At 36.8% G+C, this 21,244-nt stretch overlaps 1 protein-coding gene across 7 annotated transcripts in view; it reads left to right on the plus strand.

Moving 5' to 3' along the window:
• Nucleotides 1-444: 444 nt before the first annotated feature.
• The window catches only part of CDKL4 (cyclin dependent kinase like 4), a 51,569-nt gene continuing 30,769 nt past the window's right edge, over nucleotides 445-21,244 (plus strand). Inside the window, exons 1-3 of one of the 7 annotated variants that reach the window (XM_034659626.1) lie at nucleotides 445-1,132; nucleotides 15,468-15,681; nucleotides 18,644-18,765. In XM_034659626.1, coding sequence (XP_034515517.1) covers nucleotides 15,514-15,681; nucleotides 18,644-18,765 — 290 coding nt within the window. In that variant the 5' untranslated portion in view covers nucleotides 445-1,132; nucleotides 15,468-15,513. Of the gene's footprint in view, nucleotides 1,133-1,412; nucleotides 2,489-15,467; nucleotides 15,682-18,643; nucleotides 18,766-21,244 lie in introns of those variants that run through there. The other 6 variants (XM_034659621.1, XM_034659625.1, XM_034659624.1 and 3 more) reach the window with 6 other exon arrangements.

Genomic DNA, 21,244 nt, shown 5'->3' on the forward strand with positions numbered 1-21,244 from the left:
TAAGAGGTGGAGCTAAGATTTGAACCCAGGCCGCTTGGTTCAAAGTGTATTCCTTTAAATACTATCCTAAAGTATGTGTTACACAGAATGCAAGCAGTATATCCACTGCTTTCTAAAATACATGAAGAATTTTCCCCCCAGAAATTAGATTTATTTTCTCCAGGAGTTGCATTTCAAATTCTGATTTTCACAGTCTCTCGGAACAAAAGAAATTAACTTCCTGTCTTAATTTTTTGGCTTTACCAAAAAGCATTTTTCTTTATTCAAAGTGTTTTGTATTAGAATAAAAGGATTTGTATAAAATAACTTTACAGTTAAAGCTTAAGTCTAGTCAAAACTCATTGCAAAGACTGTTTTTTTCATTTTACTTTTGCAAGATATTCAGTTATTTAACCAACATATATCACTTACAGTTTATCCAGGCACCTCACTGACACTGGAAAAAAAGATGGAAAAGGCATCATTTCCAGTATTCAAGGAGCCCACTTGGATGAAAAAAAAAAAGGTACAAAACGCTGCACCTAATTATGCTTTGGGAAAAAGAAAGCCTTTGTGTGGAAGATTATATATAAACCAGGTTGTTGACAGATGAAGAGTTCATCAAGTGCGGGACAAAAGGGTAGTGAGCTGTAGGTTAGACTAAGGTTCAAGGACCTTGAATGCAGGGTCGTGGAGCGGTGACCGTAAATGCACCTGAGCTTAGGTTAGAGCGCCTGGAGCACAGCGATGGGCACAAAGTTAGAAAACAAAGTTGGGCCTGATTGTGGAGCGCTTCCTAACGAGAAAAGGAGCTGCAAGCTCCACAGTCAACAGTTCTAGGAACTGCAGCGACCAGACACATGCCCACGAAAACAGGCCTCTGGGTTTGTGCGTCGGTGGTGACTTGTATCCTTACTGAGAATATTTTCTATGGCCTAATGAGGGCAGAAATGAGTAGATGTGAGTTTATGTAGATGAGTTTATAGGGAGTATTCTTGGTCTTGAAAGAGAAAAGAGATAAAGGTGGTTTCTGGTTTTATTTCTGAAGCAAATGGAAGATCGAAGATGAGGAAGAGCACAGTCACCTGAAGAAGGGGAAGCGTGACCACCCTAAATCCGGCATGATGGGGAGCGTTTTATTGATGCTAAACAAGTATGTATGTGCTTATTAACATACAGTATTTTAAAGTTCATATTTGGGAACAAGATGGGTAAGTTTTGGTAAAAATGAGCTTGTGCAGAGTTAATCCATTTACTTAAATCTGGCATTCATCGCATTATCTGCCGGACTTGCTTCCCCCTGGGTGGCATATCTGTCCGGTTCCGAATCCGCGCCAGGTACCACGGTGCTTGCTGAACTGTGGACATGGCCGCAGTGTGCCCCGCAGCCGGTAGCTGCCTGTCACGGGAGAGCCTCCCCAAGTGTGCGGAAAAGCTACTTGGACAATAAAGCAGGACTGGGAAGTACTGACTAGTAAGAGAGGCTCTGACGAACTGAAGGCCTCTGCCCAGGCGGGGAAGCGGCCTCATTTCACCGTTTAGGTGGGCTTCGTTTTCCGTGCTCTTGAGGACTTGGAAAGGACAGGACCGCCTGCAATCACGGCGTTCATGGAAAAGTAGCTTAAATGTTTCCTGAGCGCCTTCCCTGGCGCATCTTCAGGGTTCTGGAGCAGAAACTGCTGCCGCGTCTGCACCCCCGACCTTATGGCTCTGCCGGGAGGCTGCCCCACCCCCACTCCCCCGGCGAGGCGGCCGGGCCCCGACTTCCCGTGCGGCGGACGCCGGGGGACCGTTCCGGAAGCCGCCCGGCCCGCGCGCCCTGAGCGTCCGGTTGCCCCGGAGACGCCGCGGCCCTGCGCTCCGCAGTTGCTGGGCGGGTGGCGGGCGGCGTACAGCGACGTCCGCCGAGTCGGGCCGCTCCGGCCTGCGCGAGACGGCGACGCTGGCGCCCCCCGGTCCGCGCCGTAAGTGGGGGCGCTGGCGGCGGGCGGGGGCCTGAAGGAGAGAGGACTAGGGTCTGTATGCACGCTGCCAGATAAGGGAAAGTTCTTGAGGGCGGGGGAGCGTCCACGTCCGGTAGCCTCCGGAGGGACAGGCAGGGTGGGGGCGAGGGCTAGAGGTGACGGGGTGCTCCCGCCGGCCGCACGCCCCACCCGCTGCGGCTCCCTAGGGGCTAGAGGGAGGTGCGGCCCTGAGGAGGCGAGCTGCCGCGGGAGGGCTGCAGGTGGGTCGCGGCTGCGGTGGTGGCAGAGGGGGCCCCTGGCGCGCACCTGCGCTCTGGGAGACCCGTGTGTGGCCGAAAAGCTGGACTGCCTTTGAAGGGTTGAGACCGCTTTGGAGGCGTGGAAGTAAAGTGGACTATGCCAAGCTTCCAGACACGTGTACATACGAAATGTGATGTTTTAAACAAAATTCGTTTCCTGGATTATATAAATTATACGATCTTCTGGTTTCCTGGGGATGCTTTTAATTAACCTGATTGTAATATCACCAAGACGTTGATTAACAGGTGTGTATATTTTTGAAGTTCTGTAATTCAGTGTTATGTTCGTAAGACAGGTGCAGAATGCGTTTGCAGCCCATTTTCCTGATCAGTTCTATTGAATATGAATACTACAAGTGTGGGTGCATTGGAAACAACGATAAACAGAGCACATTGTGACTTTAAGCCTGCAGAATTGAACTGGGCTGGCCTGGTCTTGAAAATGTCTCCTTGCTTCCCTCATTCCTAACACCATTGTTCACACCAGTTTCCTATAAACTTAAGATTAGGAAATTAGTATTTTTTTCATCCGATTACTCTCCCTTTCTTAATTTTGTTTTTCTTCACCCAGTGCATTCCATAGGCTTGCTTGAGCCCTCAGGACCTGCTTTGTGATACAGTCATGGAAAATAATCTGCCTCCCAGTGTTTTCTCTGTTTCTGTGTGCATCATTTCCTTCAGACTAAGGAAATTAAACAGGCAACTTTCAAAGAATTTAATGATCCACTCACATATCTTATCTACTCAAATAATCTTGCTATATTTACCAATGGCCCCAAGTCTATATCTGTTTTTGCCTTTGTACACAGAACTTGATTAATTTAACAGTCAAGTATTCAGTAAATTTTGAAGTCAGGAGGCCCCATAGCCAAGAGATATATAAGTTCAGATGAAGGTCACTGATGATATGAAAAATATTTTCAACCAGTTTCATCTATTCCCTGTCAGTGGCTATATCACTGTTTAATCTTGATTTCCTGCGCAGGTGCTGTATTAACAATCAAAATGTGATTATTTCCTTCACTTAAAACAGAAAATTATTTTACGTATTTAGCAGAAAGGTTAGAGAATAAAATCATGGTAGGCCTTCAACAGGTTGAGCACCTGCCGGGTGCCAGCCGGTGGGCTAAGAATGCAAGTCAGGTGTAATGAATAAAGTGTAAAAAAGGAGCGAGAGGAGTTGTGAACATAGGATGTGTGCAGAGAAAGAGCTTGGCTTTGGGGATTGGGGAAGGATAAAAGAAAGGACATTTGAGTTGAACTGCAAAAGATGAGGATTTCAGAGTCAGACCTTCCCAGCAGTGGCATAAGCAGAGACAGATCTGAAAGTGTTTGGGGAGGAATTTGAGAAGCGATGTGGGAAAGGTACATTGGGACCAGAGTGTAGAGGACTGTAAGTATCCTACTATAATCTGAACTGTATTCTGTGGCATCAGAGGCCATGAGACATTTTTGAGGAAGGACAATATCTGAGAAAGATGTTTTTCATGTAACGGAAGTAAATATGCAGAAAAAAGTGAGTTAAGACACTTCGGTCCCACCATATGTAGGTTTTTTAAATAGCTTGAATTTGGTATAAGAATTTCGAACTTGCAAGAAAAGTGCTATGAACTCCCATACATCTACATTCATTAATTGTGCTCCATTTGTTTTATCATTTCCTTTCTCTCTTCATGTATAACTACATGTATGTTAATTTTTCTGTACCTTTTGAGAGTAAGTTACAGACATCATGTGCCTCTACCCTTAAGTAGTTCAGTGTATATTTCCTAAGAACGAGGACATTTTCTTACATGACCACAGGACAGATTACCAAAAATCAGGAAATTTAGTACCTCATCCACAGTCAATAGATTTCACCAATTATCCCAGTATTACTATTCATAGTTATCCCATTCTAAAATTCAATTTAGGGGGCGCCTGGGTGGCACAGCGGTTAAGCGTCTGCCTTCGGCTCAGGGCGTGATCCCGGCATTATGGGATCGAGCCCCACATCAGGCTCCTCCGCTATGAGCCTGCTTCTTCCTCTCCCACTCCCCCTGCTTGTGTTCCCTCTCTCGCTGGCTGTCTCTATCTCTGTCAAATAAATAAATAAAATCTTTAAAAAAATAAAAAATAAAATAAAATTCAATTTAGGATCACACATTACATTTCATTTTCATATCTTTTTATTCTCCTTCCTTCTGGAACAGTACCTTGACCTTTGTCTTTTATGACCTTACCATTTTTTTTTTTTTTAAAAACACAGGCCAGTTATTTGTAGGATGCCAAAATTTTGCCTACTTTTTTTTTCATGATTTGATTCAAGTTTTGCATTTCAGGCAATAGTACCACTGAGGAGATGCTGGGTCCTTCTCAGTAGCACATTTGCCTTTTCTAGAAATTTCATGTAAATGGAGTCATACAATATGTGTGTGAAGGGGGAGTTGTCTGGTTTCTTTCACATGGCCTATGTTTTCAGTTGTGTGTGTGTTCAACCGTGTTGTCTAATTTGGCTTATCACATACTAGCATGTACCAGTGCTTTCCTTTTAATGCTGAACAAGTATTTCCTTGCACGGATTTTCATTCATCAGTTAACGGACATTTAGTTTGTTTTCAGTTGAAGCTCTTATGAATAATGGTACTATACACACTTGCATGCATGTCTTTGTATAAGCATATATTTTTATTTTTCTTGGGTAGACACCAAAGAGTGGAATTGCTTTTTATATTTAACTTTTATGTTAAATTTATGTTTAAGATATTACCTAACTGTTTTTCCCTGGTGGGGCTGTGCCACTTAACATTCCCACCATTAATGTGTGAGAGTTCCAGTTTCTATACATCCTTATCAATCCTTGATGCTGTCAGTCTTTTGGATTTTACCCATTCTGGTGTGTGTGTAGTGGTATCTTATTTTGGTTTTAAGTTACATTTCCTAATGACTAATAGCAGACTTTCATGTGCTTATTAGACCATTTGTATATCTTCTTTCGTGAAATGTCTCTTCAAACCTTTTGTCCATTTCTGGGGTGACTGGCTGTCTCGGTTGGTAGAGCATGTGACTCTTGATCTTGGGGTTTTAAGTTTGAGTCCCATGTTGGTGGTAGAGTTTACCTGAAAAAATCTTTAGTCCATTTTTAACTTGGGTTCTGGCTGCCTGTTGAATTATAAGAGTGCTTTATGTATTGTGTATACAAATCCTCCTAATCTAATATTTCCTTCAGTCTGTGACTTGTTTTTTCATTTTCTTAATAAAGCAGTTTTTGTGAAGAGCAAAAGATTAAAATTTTGATGAATTCAATTTTATCAGTTTTTTTCTTTTATCATGCTTTTAGTGTCAGATCTTAGAAATTTTTGCCTAACTTAAGGTCAGAAAAATTTTTCTCCTATATTTTTACTAGAAGTCAGTAGTAGTTGTGGCTCTTACATTTTGGTCTGTGATCCATTTTGAATTAATTTTGGTATATTGTGTAGGTATCTAAATTTTTTTGTTTTTATTTTTATTTTCTTACATATGGACACCACTTGTCCTAGCATCATTTGTTGAAAACATTCTGTCTTCGTTGAATTGCCATGGCATCTTTGTCGAAATCAATTGGCTATAAATAAAAAGAGTTATTTCTTGATGTTCTACTCTGTTTCACTGGTATATATGTCTGTCTTTATGCCAATACCATACTCATTTGATTTACTCTAACTTTATGGTAAAATCTGAAGTCAGATATTGTAAGTCTTCCCAGTTTGTTTTTATTCCAGGTTGCTTTGGCGGTTCTGGGTACTGTGCATTTACATATCAATCTTAGGTTCATTTTGTCAATTTTTTTTTAAGATTTTATTTATTTATTTGACAGAGAGACAGTCAGCGAGAGAGGGAACACAAGCAGGGGGAGTGGGAGAGGAAGAAGCAGGCTTCCCAGCAGAGCAGGGAGCCAGATGTCGGGCTCGATCCCAGGACCCCCAGACCATGACCTGAGCCGAAGGCAGACACTTAACGACTGAGCCACCCAGGTGCCCCCATTTTGTCAATTTTTCCCCAAAAAAAGTCTATTGGGATTTTTATAGAGAATGAATTTAATCTGTCAGTGAATTTATGTAGAACAGATAACTTACTGAGTTTTGCAATCCATGATCTTGACATTTCTCTCCTTTTATTCATCTCTTCTTTAATCTCATGAGCAATATTTTTAATTTTCAGTGTATAGGTCTTACACTTCACTTGTTAAATTCATTTCTAAATATTTTATTCTTTTGTTGTTGAGTAGAATTGTTTTCATTTCATCTTCAAATTGTTGCTAGTGCTTAGAAATACAATTTATTATTGTTTATTGATCGTGTATACTACTACATTGCAGACTTGTTCATTAGTTCAAGTTGTTTTTTTATAGATTCATTACGATTTTTTATATTTGGTATCATGGCATTTCTGAATAATGACAGCATTACTTTCCATTTCCAATCTATATAACTTTAATTTCTTTTTCTTGCTTTATTGCAACAGAAGAACTTCCAATACCATGCTAAATAGAAGTGGTAAAAGCAAAACTGTTTTCCCAGTCTTAGGGGGAAAGCATTGTCTTTCACCCTTAAGCAGATTAACTTCATTTTATTTTTTATTTTTATTGAGATTTTTATCATGAATGAGTTTTGGCTTTTGTCAAATGCTTTTTTTATGTCTATTGAAATGGTCATGTGTTTTTGTCTTTTATTCTGTTATTATGGTGTTATACATTATTGATTTTCAGATATTAAACCAACCTTGGATTCTTGAAATAAATTCCACATAGTCATGGCATATAACCCTTTTCATATGTGTCTGGATTTGGTTTGCCAATTATTTTGTTGGTGATTCTTGTGTCTATATTCATGAAAATAATAATCTGTAGTTTTCTGGTAATCTCTTAGCCTGACTGCATATCAAGGTAATATTGGCCTTATGGACTGAGTTAGAAAATGTTTCCTCCTCTTCTATTTTTAGGACTAGTTTGTGAAGAATTGGTATCAGTTCTTTTTTGACTGTTTGGTAGAATTCACCTGTGAAACCATCTGACCCTTTTCTTTGTGGGCATATTTTTTATTTTTATTCAGTTTCTTCATTTGCTATGGGCCTGGTCAGATTTTCTTTTTCTTGAGTCAGTTTTAATATTTTGTCTTTTTAAGCATTTGTTCAACCATGTTGTCTAATTTGGCTGCATAAAACCGTTTGTATTTTTCTGTTAACCATTTTTAATTTCTGTAGGTAATTGTATTTGAGTAATTTTTCTTTTTTTCTTAGTCTAAAGGTTCATCAGTTTTGTTGATCTTTTTGAAGAACTAGCTTTTTGTTTTATTGATTTTTTTTTTTTTGTTTTCTCTTTTGAGGAGTCAGTCATTAGGCATATTGTTCTCTTGTATGTGAATGGATCTCTCTCACTATTTTCAAGATATTCTCTTTATCTTTGGTTTTTAACAGTTTGGCTATGATATATCTAGAACTGGATCTCCTAATGTTTATCCTACTTGGGATTCATTTAGCTCTTGAATCTGTAGATTAGTGTTTTCCATTAAACTTGGAACATTTTGGGCTGTTATTTCTTTCAATATTTTTTTCTCCCCCTTTTTCTCACTTCTCTTTCTGGGAATGTCATTACATTTATGTTGGTACTATTTATTTTGTACCACAGGCCTCTGAGGCTCTGTTCATCTTCAGTTTTTTTTCTCTCTTGCATACTAGTCTTTTTCTATTAATCTGTATTCAGATTCATTGATTCTTTATTCTGCTGTCTCAAATCTGCTGTTGAGCACACCTAGTGAATTTTTCATTTCAGTTGTACTTTTCGACTCTAAAATTTCCATTTGATTCTTTTTTTTTTTTACTTTTCTTTTTTGTTGTTGAGATTTCCTATTTATTAAGTCAGTGTTGTATTTTTCTTTAATTCTTTAAATTATATTGCTTTAATTATTTGAACATATTTATAATTGTTGCTTTAAAGTCTTTGTCAGCTAAAAAAATAGCTGGATCCATACAGAATCCATTTATATTGCCTTTTTTCCCCCCTGAGTAACCAGCATACTTTCTTTTTCTTAGCATTGTCTCATAATTTTTTAAATTGAAAACTGGACACTTTAGATGATATATCTATGCTGGATTCCAGTTTTCTCCTGAGGGCTTTTTTTGTGGGTTCATTTTGTTTTTGTTTTTGCAACCTGCCTGTATTCCAGAATCTATCTCATTTCAAGTGTGTGAATGTTGATGTCTGTGTTCAGTTTTTTATTTTTTTAGCCTGGCTCTCTAGAACTCACCATTGTCTGCATAGTTTAGTGGTCACCAATAATTTGGGCAGTGGTGGTACTTAAATAACTCTAGCCATAGTCTTTCACCTTCTTCCAGTGGATGAGTGTGTGCTTTGGAGAGTGCATTCATAGTCCAGTCAGTCCTCAAATCTTCCTCAGCTTTAACTTCCCTCAAGGCCTTCCCTTATCTTCCCTGTGCATTCCTCATAGTTTCCCAGTTAGCCTGAGATATGTAAAGCCAACCTAACCCTTCTATGTTTCTTTCATTTCCATGATCTTCCCATAAATTTTTGGCTAGTCTGCAGCTCACCTCTACTGGAACCACAACCTTAGGCTTGCAAAGCTGTGGGGGTTTTCCCCATTTGTTTGCTACTGAATTCGTAAGAATTTTACTGACAGTATTGTCATAGGTTTTCAGCCTGTCACAGTTTTGAGCCATGTCAAGCACATTTTCTCTTGGACTAAGGCTTCTGTTTCATGGCCAGTTCACAGTGATAGAACTGCTGCACCTGCTGACCTGGGGGATGGGGGTAGAGGAAGAATGACAGCAGAATCTGGTAAGAAGCCACAGACTCCCATTGTCCTTAAGTGGAATTCTAACTTATCATGAATAAATACTTCTCAATTTATTTTTTGCCTTTGGTTAATTTCCAGAGTTAATTGTTATGGGTTGTTTTGGGTTTTGGTTTGGGGTTTTCTTTTTTGTTTGTTTGTTTGTTTTTAATTTTTGCCTGGTCTTGTGTTTTAGGAAGAGGATTCACCAACCTCTTTACTCCATAGTAGTCAAAGTCTGACCCCTGTTGTTTTTTCATGGGATTTTTAAAAAGCACAAAAAAACAAACTATTTCTTATACAGAAACCACTCTAAATTCTCAATCTCTAATTAAATTTTTGTAAACTCTGTTTTTCTAGAAAATTATCCATTTCATCTAAGTTTTCAGATTTATCTTTATAGATGCCTGCAAGTAGCCTCATGATTTAAGAAAATTGTTCTCTTCGATGATTATTACTTCCTGTCGTTCCTTATTTTGTATATTCATTCTTTCTCCCTTTTCTTAGGCTAGTTATAGGTTAGTCTGTTTTAATTTTTTTAAGGAACTAGGATTTGGGTTTGTTAATAAGATCTGTTATTTTTGTATTCTCTATTAATTTCTGCTTCAATTTTATTGTTTCTTGTGCTTTCTTTTGGTTTATTTTATTGTTCTTTTTTTGATTATTGAGTTTAATTTGTTATTTTTTCTCTTTTTTCTTCTATATTGTTTTGATCTCTGGATTTCTTTCTCCTAATTTCTATATGTCAGGGTATCTCAACCATGGCATTATGAACATTTTGGATAGATAATTCTTTATTGTGGGGTTCTATCCTGTGCATGGAGGCGTATTTAACAGCATCCCTGTCCTCTGCATCTCATAACAATCAAAAATATCTCCAGACATTGAAAAATTCCCCTGGGGGCCAAAATCACCCCCAGTTGAGAAACCCTGCTTTAAATGTATCTCATTGATTTGATACATAGTATTTTCATTATTATTATTTTTTAATTCCATTATTTCAGTTTGTATTTCACCCTTTACCCAACAGGTATTTAACTGAAGCCTTTTTTAGTTTCTAGGTAGAAAGTCTTTTTTTATTATATATATATAAGTATATGTAATATAAATATATGTAAATAATATATGTATATTTATGTATATTATTATATGTATATGTATAATGTATGTGTATTATTTATATGTGATATATATTTTAATGCAAATAATAATTTTAATAATTATACATTTATGTTTATATATAATTTATATATAAGTAATAATATATTTAAATTGTTCTAATTTCTAGTTTGATAGTTTGTGATCAGAATGTTTTTATGATACTTCTAGTTTATGAAACTTTCTGTTTTCTTTGTAACCTAATATATAGTCATTTTTTAATAAATATTCCATGTGTGCTTGAGAAGAAGGTATATTTTAGATTATCAGAGTATAAAATTCAATGTATCTCTCTCCTAAAGGCCTACCTTATTGGTTTCATTGTTTAGGTCTTCTACATAGTTACATATCTTTTGTTCATTTCCTTGTGTTTAAGTTTCATTGTTAATGTGTTTCTGTACATGTCTTATTGCATGTCCTAAAGTTTCTGCTTTATAACAGTAATTGCTATGTTATTTGGGGCTCTTATATCTTCATTGTGAATTGTGGCTTTAGCATTAAAAATACCCCCCTTTCGTTGTATTTAATGCTTTTTTAGTTTTAATTCTACTTCGTCAGATAGCAGGATCACAAATCTCCTTTCTTAATGTTTCCATTTGTCCTGAATACCTTTGCTTGTCTTTTTATTTTTAACCTTTCTGAGCCACTTTAGATGTGTCTCTTGCATAGAGCTTATACTTGGATCTTGCTTTGTGAGCCAAATTGAAAATCTTTTTCATTTAATAAATGAGTAAGCCCACTCATATTTATTGATAACACTGATATTACTCTTTACTTTGTCATATTATTTTATGTTATAGTTTTTATGTGTACAATGTTAATCTGTGTTTCTTTCTCTAAGTATTGTGTTTGATTTTTATTTCTCACATTTCTTTGGGTATTTTCTTAATGCTCTTAGTCCCTGCTTTCTTATTTAACCTTTTATTCTCTGGTTTGTCTGTGTTTAATGGTATATTTTACTCCTCCATCTATTCAGTTATCAATGAGTTAATCTGCTTCTTTCTCTTTCCACTTCTTAAACGTATTTTTAATTGCACTACTTTCTACACTGTCAGCACTTCTGACATTTATGTTATTCTTCCACCCTTGTCCCCACCTTTGCTGTAGTCTTCAATTAAATATATTAAATGCTTACTATAAATCTCTTCCTGAAGTTTTCCCAATCAGCTCTTGGTTGGGTGAGTTATCCTCTTGTAGATTCTTTGAGAAAATTCATGAATACAGTATTCCTGGAGGGCCTGTATATTTTAAACTGTATCTATAACTTTGCTACTTGAAAGACAGCTTGGTTGAGTGTAAAATCCTGGCTTTCACTTTCTTCTCTTGAATTTCTTCAAAAGGCTGCTATATTTTTATGTTGCGTGGTGTGTTCTCTTGAAAGTCCAATGTCACTCTCATTCTAGACTTCAGTTTAGTCTTTATGTTTGCAGGCTATGAGATATTTTCTTTGATAGTCTTATTCAAATACATCTTCAAGTTGATTTCTCTGATTCAGTTTTTCCAACTACCTGATGGGCCTTTTCAATATGTATACTCCAATATTATTTTGTTGCCAGAAAAATTTCATAGTTTATAGTTTCAACTATTGGTTCTGTTCCACTGTTCTGTTTTCTTCAGAGACTCTAGTTATGTATGTTGGGCCTTCTTTGCCTGTCTTCCATTTCAACCACTTTCTCTCTAAACTCTTTTACTTTTTTTTTTCCTCATTTTTATTCTCTTAATTGTTGCTCTGCCTTTTTAAAATTCTCCTTATTAAATTTTCATTGGAATCTTTTATCCCATTGGCATCTTGTGTTTTTTAGCCTTTGTTTGTAAGATGATTTTGTCTTTTTCTTGTTTCTTTCCTTAGTTCAATCAACTATCTTTTTTATTCTTTTTTCTTTTTCTTTTTTTGTTTTTTTGTTGCTGTTCTGGTCTTATTTGAATTTCTGATTCAAAGTGGCTTTTCATAGGGTGCCTGGATGGCTCAGTCAGTGAAGCTCTGCCTTCAGCTCAGGTCATAATCCTGGGGTCCTGGGATAGAGCCCCAGGGAGCCTGCTTCCTCCTCTCCTCTCAGCCCCACCCCACTCATGCTTTCTCTCCCTATCTCTCTCTCAAATAAATAAAAAAAAAATTTTTAAGTGGCTTTTCATATCTCCAGATGAATGTTAGAAGATATTTAAATCAGTTTGGAGTGTTGTGTTAGTTTTCTTCTGCTTCATTGTTAGGGTTTTTTGTCACGACTTTCATCAGAAATGTTCAATTCTCATTTCTATTTTCTTCCAATAAGTTTGTATGGAGACTGCTTTTCTTTATTTCCTGGGCAGGTTTTGTCTTGTAATAACTGACAGTAATCCTAACTCAAGAGAGTCCTTTCTGTCACTGTACCAACATGCAGTTTCTTTAATGAGTTGCATTTTTTTGTTTTTGTTTTTTTTTTTTTTTTTGGTAATTAGTGGTGAAGAGATTTGCATGTCCTTCAGTTTTTGGATTCTCTTTTGTCTTTCAGGGGCACAAATTTATCCCTCTTGCTTCTTTTTCCCTTCACTATCCAGTCTCTGACAGAGATTCGATAAGCCTCTCCCTCCCCTCTTGCCCTTCTCTTCCCCAAGAGTAGTGTCACACTGACCAATGCCCCCTCAATATCCATGACTTTTAAGGCCCTTCCCTGTGGCAAATGCTCTGATCTACCAGGACACACTTAGTGTTTTTGCACTTGTGATGCATTTTCTCTTCAGGGAAAGGAGGGGGGATGATTTTAAGTCTGTCTTAGGCCCTTTGTTTCCTCTACTCTCTTCTTTACAGTTTTTTACAGATCCCACCCCATTCTGTATTTACTCTCTGCAAAGGCTTATAGTGGAACCTTAAGAGAGATTTCTTCCAGAATTTGGAGTTTACTTTTCTACTTAAGTTTGTAAATTCCTCTGTCTTCCTGTTACTTTGGAAGTATTGCATTTATGTGGTTTTATTGTTCTGGTTGATTTCTACAGCTTTGTGAAAGCTGTGTGAAGAGATTTAATTAAGACAGCCGCCATTATCCTCAGCTGTCTCAAAGTTCTCCACCATATACATCTTCACAAGCCATTTGGCTATAATGTGTAGCAGGTTTAAGAACTTTGGGTAGGGGTAGAAGATAAGAAAGAAGGCATTTAATTTAAAACAAATTGATTTTGAGATGATTCTATTTGTGTAGAGATAGTCATCACACAATTAGTTGGTCTGTACCTCAGGTAAGATATTAGGAATTACTGCTCCTTAACACTCTGATAGAGTCCTAAAAAGCTGGAATTAGAGCCATAAATCCCTTGGAGGAATTTCTGCCTTGGTCTAACTCCTGCCTGCATGCTCAGACTTATCATCCATGAACATATAAGGGCTTTAGAAAACAGATATTATTGAGAGGTTACCAGATAAAGTACTATTTTCTGGTGTTTTATTTTATCATATTCAGAAGTTTGGTTGATGTGACTGAGAGATCTAAATATCATTCTGACAACTCAATCACTATTAAGCCATTTGGGAAAAAAAATCATAGATCAATAGATCAAATCATCTACCTAGATGGAAATAAAATAATACATAGACTTAAATATCATAATTAAGCTTTTTGACATATTCATAGTTTATTCCAATAACTGTAAGGCTTATCAAGCAGGTTAAATTCATAAATCCACAAAAATTTATACCAATAACTTTCTAAAGCAAATTCCTAGTTCCTGCTGTTTTCTTCCGTCACCTATAACTAGGCTAAAGAACAAATGTATGCATGCTTGTATCTAAATACATTTGAGATGATAATATCCATGTAACAACACAGTATAACTCATAGTTTCCAGAACATAATCTGTGATGAATTTTCCATGTTTTTTAAGTGTGTATGCTTCCATTTTCTCCTTTTCATAAGAGAGAGAATAGAATCTACAAAAAAAAAATATATATATATATATATATGGCATTGTAGAATTTCTTTCTCCATTGAGACAATCTGTGGATGGAAAAGATGTTAGTGAAGTAAAAGAAAGAAGGAAAGGAAAGGAAGAAAAAAGGAAGGGAGGGAGGGGGAGAGAGAGAGAGAGAGAGAGAAAGAAAGAAAGAAAGAAAGAAAGAAAGAAAGAAAGAAAGAAAGAAAAAAGGGTACTCATTTGAAACATGAGAAATTTAAAAAGTGGTCACATCTTTCACTTGACATTTTATTAATACTAAGACCTGGACTGTGCATTCTTTTGAATTAACTGAGAGGCAGCATAGCATAGTGATTCAAATTGTGGTCTCTGGAACCTGACTGCCTGGGTTCCAATTCCATACTAGCTTCACTTTGCCTCGGTTTTCTCATCCACATAATTGGATAAAAATAGCACTTACTTCATAGAATGGTTGTAGACATTATATGTAATTTTCATAGGACAATGTTACTTAAGTGCTAACTATTATTATCACTATCAGATTATATTAAGATTCTGCTGGACAAAGTGGGGTGGGATTTTTGAGACTTACTCAAATTTTTATATTTTTAATTCCTAGACTGATTTATTTAATAATGTTGGCCTTATTTATCATTTAATATGTAATCCAGTCACCAGGAAATTCATGAGTGGCTGAGGCAGGACAGAAAAATTAAATATTTCCGTGGAAATCACGATGAAAGAAAGCATTCATGAAAAATTAGAGAAACCTGTCTTCTTTTTTGTGCTTTTTATTTTCTTTGGGAGCTAAGAATTTAAGGATCTGTTCCTTCATACATATAAAAGCTAAGAGCAATAAATGATGCACTAAAAAGATGTTACTGTTTTTAATGGCTGCTTTGTTCCACAGTCCACATCTTCTCTTTCTTCTCTCCACCAGGTGGAAGTATAGCACTTTGTACTGTGTCTTGTTCTCAATTCTTCCTAGTTCCCCTGGTCCAAGGGGTGAGGAGGGAAAAGATAAACACTGAACACAAGAGTATGAAATGTTCCTTCAGCTGGATTTTACAGCACCATATTTTAATCATTTACTTGAGGATAATGAAATAGACTAGATAAGGTTCCTTTCCACAATTCTTTAATTCAACTGAGGTAAAAGCAGACCCATTATAAGAAATACATGAAATCTTTGCAGTAGCTGGAAGAACCACATTAAGACAACTGAATTACCAAAATAAATGCTCAAATATTTTTAAGTGTATTTAAAATTATTTGATGGAAATAAATCTTTGGCATCCTGAGTAAATCGGTTTTATGTATGAAACTGTGAGAACATTGTCCTTGATCACTTGATTCAGCTGAGTCATCTTATTTTCCAGGTGCTGCAAGTCAATCAATACAGTAATTTAAGTCCTTTCAACTATAATGGAAAAGTATGAAAAATTAGCTAAGATTGGAGAAGGGTCCTACGGTGTTGTATTCAAATGCAGAAACAAAACCTCTGGAAAAGTGGTAGCTATTAAAAAATTTGTGGAATCTGAAGATGATCCAGTTGTTAAAAAAATCGCACTAAGAGAAATACGTATGTTGAAGGTAGATAAACTTTCTCTGTATATCGACAACATCATGGTATTGGATGAAATATGGATGCCAAAATTGCAATTTGAATGAATTTTAAAGTGATCTTTTTTTGTCATTGGACTTAAATTTCTTGGTCTCAGCAACTATGGAAAATAAATTGATTATTACTTTGGACTTTGGCCGTTCTGATAGTGAAGTACCTCCATTCTGGTTGGNGCCTCTTTGCCCGCCCCCCTCCCAGATCCTTCTCCCCACAAACCAGCAACTACAAAAACATCTCCTGGCACAGAAGCCCACAGGACTCTACCAGTGCCCCTGTGGGCATCGATATGGACTGGTCCTTCCTGCTGTCCACCGGTTCTCAGGCACATCGAGTATCTCCCCCAGCTATGTATTCACATTTTCCACAAATATTTTGTTAGTTGTTTTTTTTGTTTTGTTTTGTTTTTTTAAGTAAGCTCTATGCCCAACGTGAGGCTTGAACTCAGGACCCAGAGATCAAATCACATGTTCTACAGACTGAGCCAGCAAGGCACCCTTAAAGTTGTTTTTACTCTGAAAGGATTTGACATGTAACATCCGTAATTCTTCAGTGTAAATGTTTTCCTATCATAGAATTCTTCTGGTTTTAGAACCATACAAGAATTTAGAGATTCTTCTCATCCAGCATCCTTATCTTATCAGAAAGGAAACTGAGGCACAGGACAGCACTTCTCAAACATTAATGTGCAGAATTAATGTGGGAATTCCCCAGGGGACTTTGCTAAAACACAGAATTCTGAGTCAAAGGTCCATGGTCAGCCTGAGATACAGCATTTCCAGAAGACTCCCCGATGGCACAGAAGGTGCTGGTAGACCACACTTTGAGTAATAAAAGTGTGATTTCCTCAAGAACAAACAGCTGACGTTTACTTTTGACATGTATCATCATTTTTAGGAAAACCCCAGAAATGCATTTTTAGAGGGAGGTAAAAATGACCATGTTATCTGTCCTCCCAAGGATTATTTGCAGCGGGTTTCCTCAAACTAATATTGGTTTAAAATATAAGTTAATGTACTCGGAGTTTTCAAGATTACATCCATCAGAAAAACCGGTTCACTGTTACCTCATCGCCGGCAGAGGGCGCTGGTTAGCCAGCCAGCTTTGTCACTGAGTTAAGCTACAGGGTGTGTCTGAACCCCGCTGTGGGTTGTTTTCTAATAAAAGCAATGCTTTTTATCCACCACCTCCCTCCTCCTCATGTCTGCAAGGAAGATTAATGCTCAGGTAGTACGTCCTGGGTCACAATGCCCAAATTTGAAATGGACTTTAAGGTAAAAAGTAGCCAGATTCCACCTCAGCTTGGTGTCTGGTGATGGTTCTCTAATGGACCTCTTGCCAGCTTTGATGTGTTACCCCCTGCATTCCCTGAACAGATTCCTTCCATGATAAATTTACCCTACCTTCCTCACATTATCCTATTATTTAAATGTGATTTGATTTTTGTTCTCCTTGTTACCTGTTTACTTATACAAGTCACTGTTTTTCTGAGCTAAGTTAATTTCATTTGCAAAGGGGATATAAATTGCTTATCTACCCAAAGACAGATTTGACCAGGTTAGCATCTATGATTCCCTTACTCTCCTGGTAAAGACACTGTTTCATTTCTATTCCGTGGTTTATAGTGTAGCACAAAGCAGCTGGCTTACCTGTGTGACCTGTGTCCTGCACTCTGCCTTTCTGCTCTTTTAGGCAATGGCAAATTGATTTTGTGCTCTAGACATATTTTTAATATGTAATAGAGTCCTTTTACCCAAGCTGTTGAGCACATAGTTACAGGGTGATTTTTTTCCCCTCAAACCGTGTTTACAGATACTGAAGTAGAGGATGCTATCGCTATTGGGCCTGCAAAATACTTGTGCAGTCCCACTGTATGCAAAATACTGTGTCCCTCGGTATAGGTCTCTTTCTGGGTAAGCGGCATAGGGTTTGAAAAGTGATGTCGCTAGTATACTGGGAGAACAGGGAAGATGAGTTATATGTAAGTGGAAGTGATCGAATGTCCTGGTTTATAGCTTGTGTCCCAGAGTCCAGTTTGGTTAGCACCCTCTTTCAAAAGCATCCTGGTTTGTATGCTAAATTATATGGTCACCCGAGATTTAGGCAGGGTGACTGTATCCTTGTTTGCCTGGGACAGTCTCATCTTCTACTCCTTACCCTAATAGAATGATAAATTATATAGTTACTCTATGATGGGTTATCTAACTTAATTAGAATTCTTCCTCTGGTGTATAGCATTGAACAGAGGCTGCCTTGTGAAATGCTTCATCTTGAGGTAGAATTTAAAACATAAAACATCTAAGCATAAGAAAAAACTACAGAATCAGAGAACAGAGCTGAAAACATACATAAACAGATTAAAAACATACTGTAGGGATTCCTACAATAGGCAGTTTAATCAGGTTTGAAAGTTGGGATCTAGTATTTCTGAGAGCCAACACTAAAATCCAGACCCTGTTTAAATCCAGCTGACATTTATATTAAATCCGTGGCAATATGCAAGCTAAATGGGGAGTGATAATTTTTATAGCCTTTTACTCAGTAATTCCATCTCCTCAGTTTTTTATCCAGGTTCCTTTATGACTTGGATGTTTAGAATTTTCCTAAAATCCATGAAGTATTTATGGTATCATTGCCTGTATTTTATGTTGTGTACTTTACTTGCTATCTCCGGAGAGATTCAAGCAATTTAATTACCATCTGTTACAGGTACATTAGAAGAAGAAGAAAAATGTCGTCATCTTTTTTTCAACCTTAAGTATCTATGATTCTTACTAAGAGTAGTTTCTGTTGTGAGTAACCATAATAAAATTATCCACAAGAGATGCACAGAGAATGATAAACAAGGCCTCTGTTGTTTAAATTGTAAGGGATCTGGGGAGAAACTATCAGGAGAAATAAGTCACTGAACTTTGTATTTCAATTCCTTTGCAGCAATTAAAACACCCAAACCTTGTGAACCTCATTGAGGTGTTCAGGAGAAAAAGGAAAATGCATTTAGTTTTTGAATACTGTGATCACACACTTTTAAACGAGCTGGAAAGAAACCCCAAAGGGTAAGTAATCTGGAAACTGAGGCTCTGTATGGCCATCCAGTTTCATTATATGTGGGATTAACTGTGGCAAATTTCAGATCAGAAACACACTCCTCTCTCTACCAAGATGCGTCTGCTGGCTACTCCTCTCCCATCTTAGGATGTGCTCAGAGGGAAACAAATATTAACCTAGAGTAAAAGTATTTAGGAAGACAAACTGCAAATATAAATCACAGTGCATTTCAAGGCTAACTTACATACAGGCAGACCTCGGAGATACTGCAGATTTAGTTCCAGATCACTGCAATAAAGCAATATTGCAATAAAGTGAGTCCAATGAATTTCTTGGTTTCCTAGTGCATGTAGAAGTTATGCTTACACTATATTGTAGTCTCTTAAGTGTATGATAGCATTATGTCTATAAAAACAAGGTACATACTTTAAAAATATCATACTGCTTGAAAAATCCTATCATCTGAACTTTCAGAGAGTTGTAATCACTGACTACAGATCAGCATAAAATATAATAATAATGAAAAAGTTTGAAATATTATGAGAATTACAGACTCAAAGTGACCAAATGCTATTGGAAAAATGGTGCCGGTAGACTTGCTCCACATGGGGTTTCCACAGACTTTCAATTTGTAAAAAACACAATGTCTGTGAAATGTAATAAGGCAAAACACAATAAAGTGGAGAGCAATAAAATGAGGTATGCCTGTACTGGACTATCTGAATTCAAGGAATGAACCACGGTTCAAAATTAGGACTCAATATTAGAATTCATATAATTCACTAATAGGAGAAATAAAATACACGTGGTTGATAAAATTTGAGAAGGCAGTTGATAAATTCAGCATCCTTTCCTGGTTATTAAAAAAAAAAAAAACCTTAACAAACTAGGATTAAGATACTTGCATTGCGCGTGCGTGCGCACACACACACACACACACACACACACACACCTCTTCAAATCAACAGCTAATTTTATACTCAGCACTAAAAGAACCACCACTAAAGTGAGAAACAAGGGAGTCAGTTGTCACCATTATAATCTAACACTGTCCTGAGAGCTCTAGCCAATGTAGTATTATAAGAAAAACAAATGAAATGTATAACTTTGGAAACCAGATTAAATCATCTTTGTCTGGATGACAGTGTTCTACAAAATCTAGGAGAATTGCCTGAAGAGTCATTATAAGCAGTGGAATTCAGTATAATGTCTACAGCATTCCAAATTCCACACATAAAAATTAGCAGCTTTTGTATCAATCAGCACTCTAGAAAATCTAGTGGAGAGGATCTCATTCAAATATCAACAACAAAAAAGTTTAGAAATAAAGATAAAAAGAATTGTTCAGCCTCTACATAAAGACAACTACAAAACTTAACGAGGCACATAAATGATTTTATTGAAATGAACATATATTTCCGGATGGAAATATTCATTATTATAAAGATAGTGCTTCCCCAATTTATTTATTGCACAAAAATCTAATCGGAATGTCAATGGAATTTTTTTTAACTTGAAAATCAAGTTATCTAAATTAATAAATTTTTTTAAAAGAAGAAAAGGGACTTTAACTGCCAAATATTAAATCAATTAGTTTTATTAGAGATTCGCTTTGACAAAAAGTACCATAAACAAAACTAAAGAAGAAGTGGCAATTTAGGTAATTTATTTGCCAGATGAAGAATTAGTATCATTTCATTTGCAGATTTTGCAAATCAAATGTTTTAAAAGATTAACACCCAGTTGGAAAATATATTTGTTCAAAAAAACTTGAGTAAAATCCTACTGTTGTTCCAACTGGGTGCTAAGGATTTAGCAGTAAATAGAACATTCCAAAAAAGTTGCCTAACTTTATGGAACTTACATGCAATTTCTGCATGAAAAAGCAAATCATAAAAAGGGGGAAAATGGCAAATACACCTCGGAGAACGCGTTTATCCTCCCCATTATCAGAAAAGTTCAATAATTAGGGGCGCCTGGGTGGCACAGCGGTTAAGTCTGCCTTCGGCTCAGGGCGTGATCCCGGCGTTATGGGATCGAGCCCCACATCAGGCTCCCTCTGCTATGAGCCTGCTTCTTCCTCTCCCATTCCCCCTGCTTGTGTTCCCTCTCTCGGGCTGTCTCTATCTCTGTCGAATAAATAAATAAAATCTTTAAAAAAAAAAAAAAAGAAAAATTCAATAATTCAAAATAGGGTACCATTTCTTGCCTATCAAATTGGCAAAGAATTTTGAAAAACCAATATACCTAGCATTGTTCAAGTCAGGGAATCGGGCACTCTCCTTCACAGCTGGAGAGAGTGTATAATTAGCATGGAAATTGAGCAGTATGTATAGAAGTTCTTTCAGTGGTTTTCATCCTTTGACCAAGACATTCCATTTAGAGAAATTTATAATAAAATAATCAGGTGCAAAAAATTACACATAAGAATGTTCAACACATCATTATTTACAACAAGAACAAAAAATTGGGACTGACCTAATTTTC

This window comes from Ailuropoda melanoleuca, chromosome 4 (assembly GCF_002007445.2).
Source record: "Ailuropoda melanoleuca isolate Jingjing chromosome 4, ASM200744v2, whole genome shotgun sequence".
Lineage (NCBI taxonomy): Eukaryota > Metazoa > Chordata > Mammalia > Carnivora > Ursidae > Ailuropoda > Ailuropoda melanoleuca.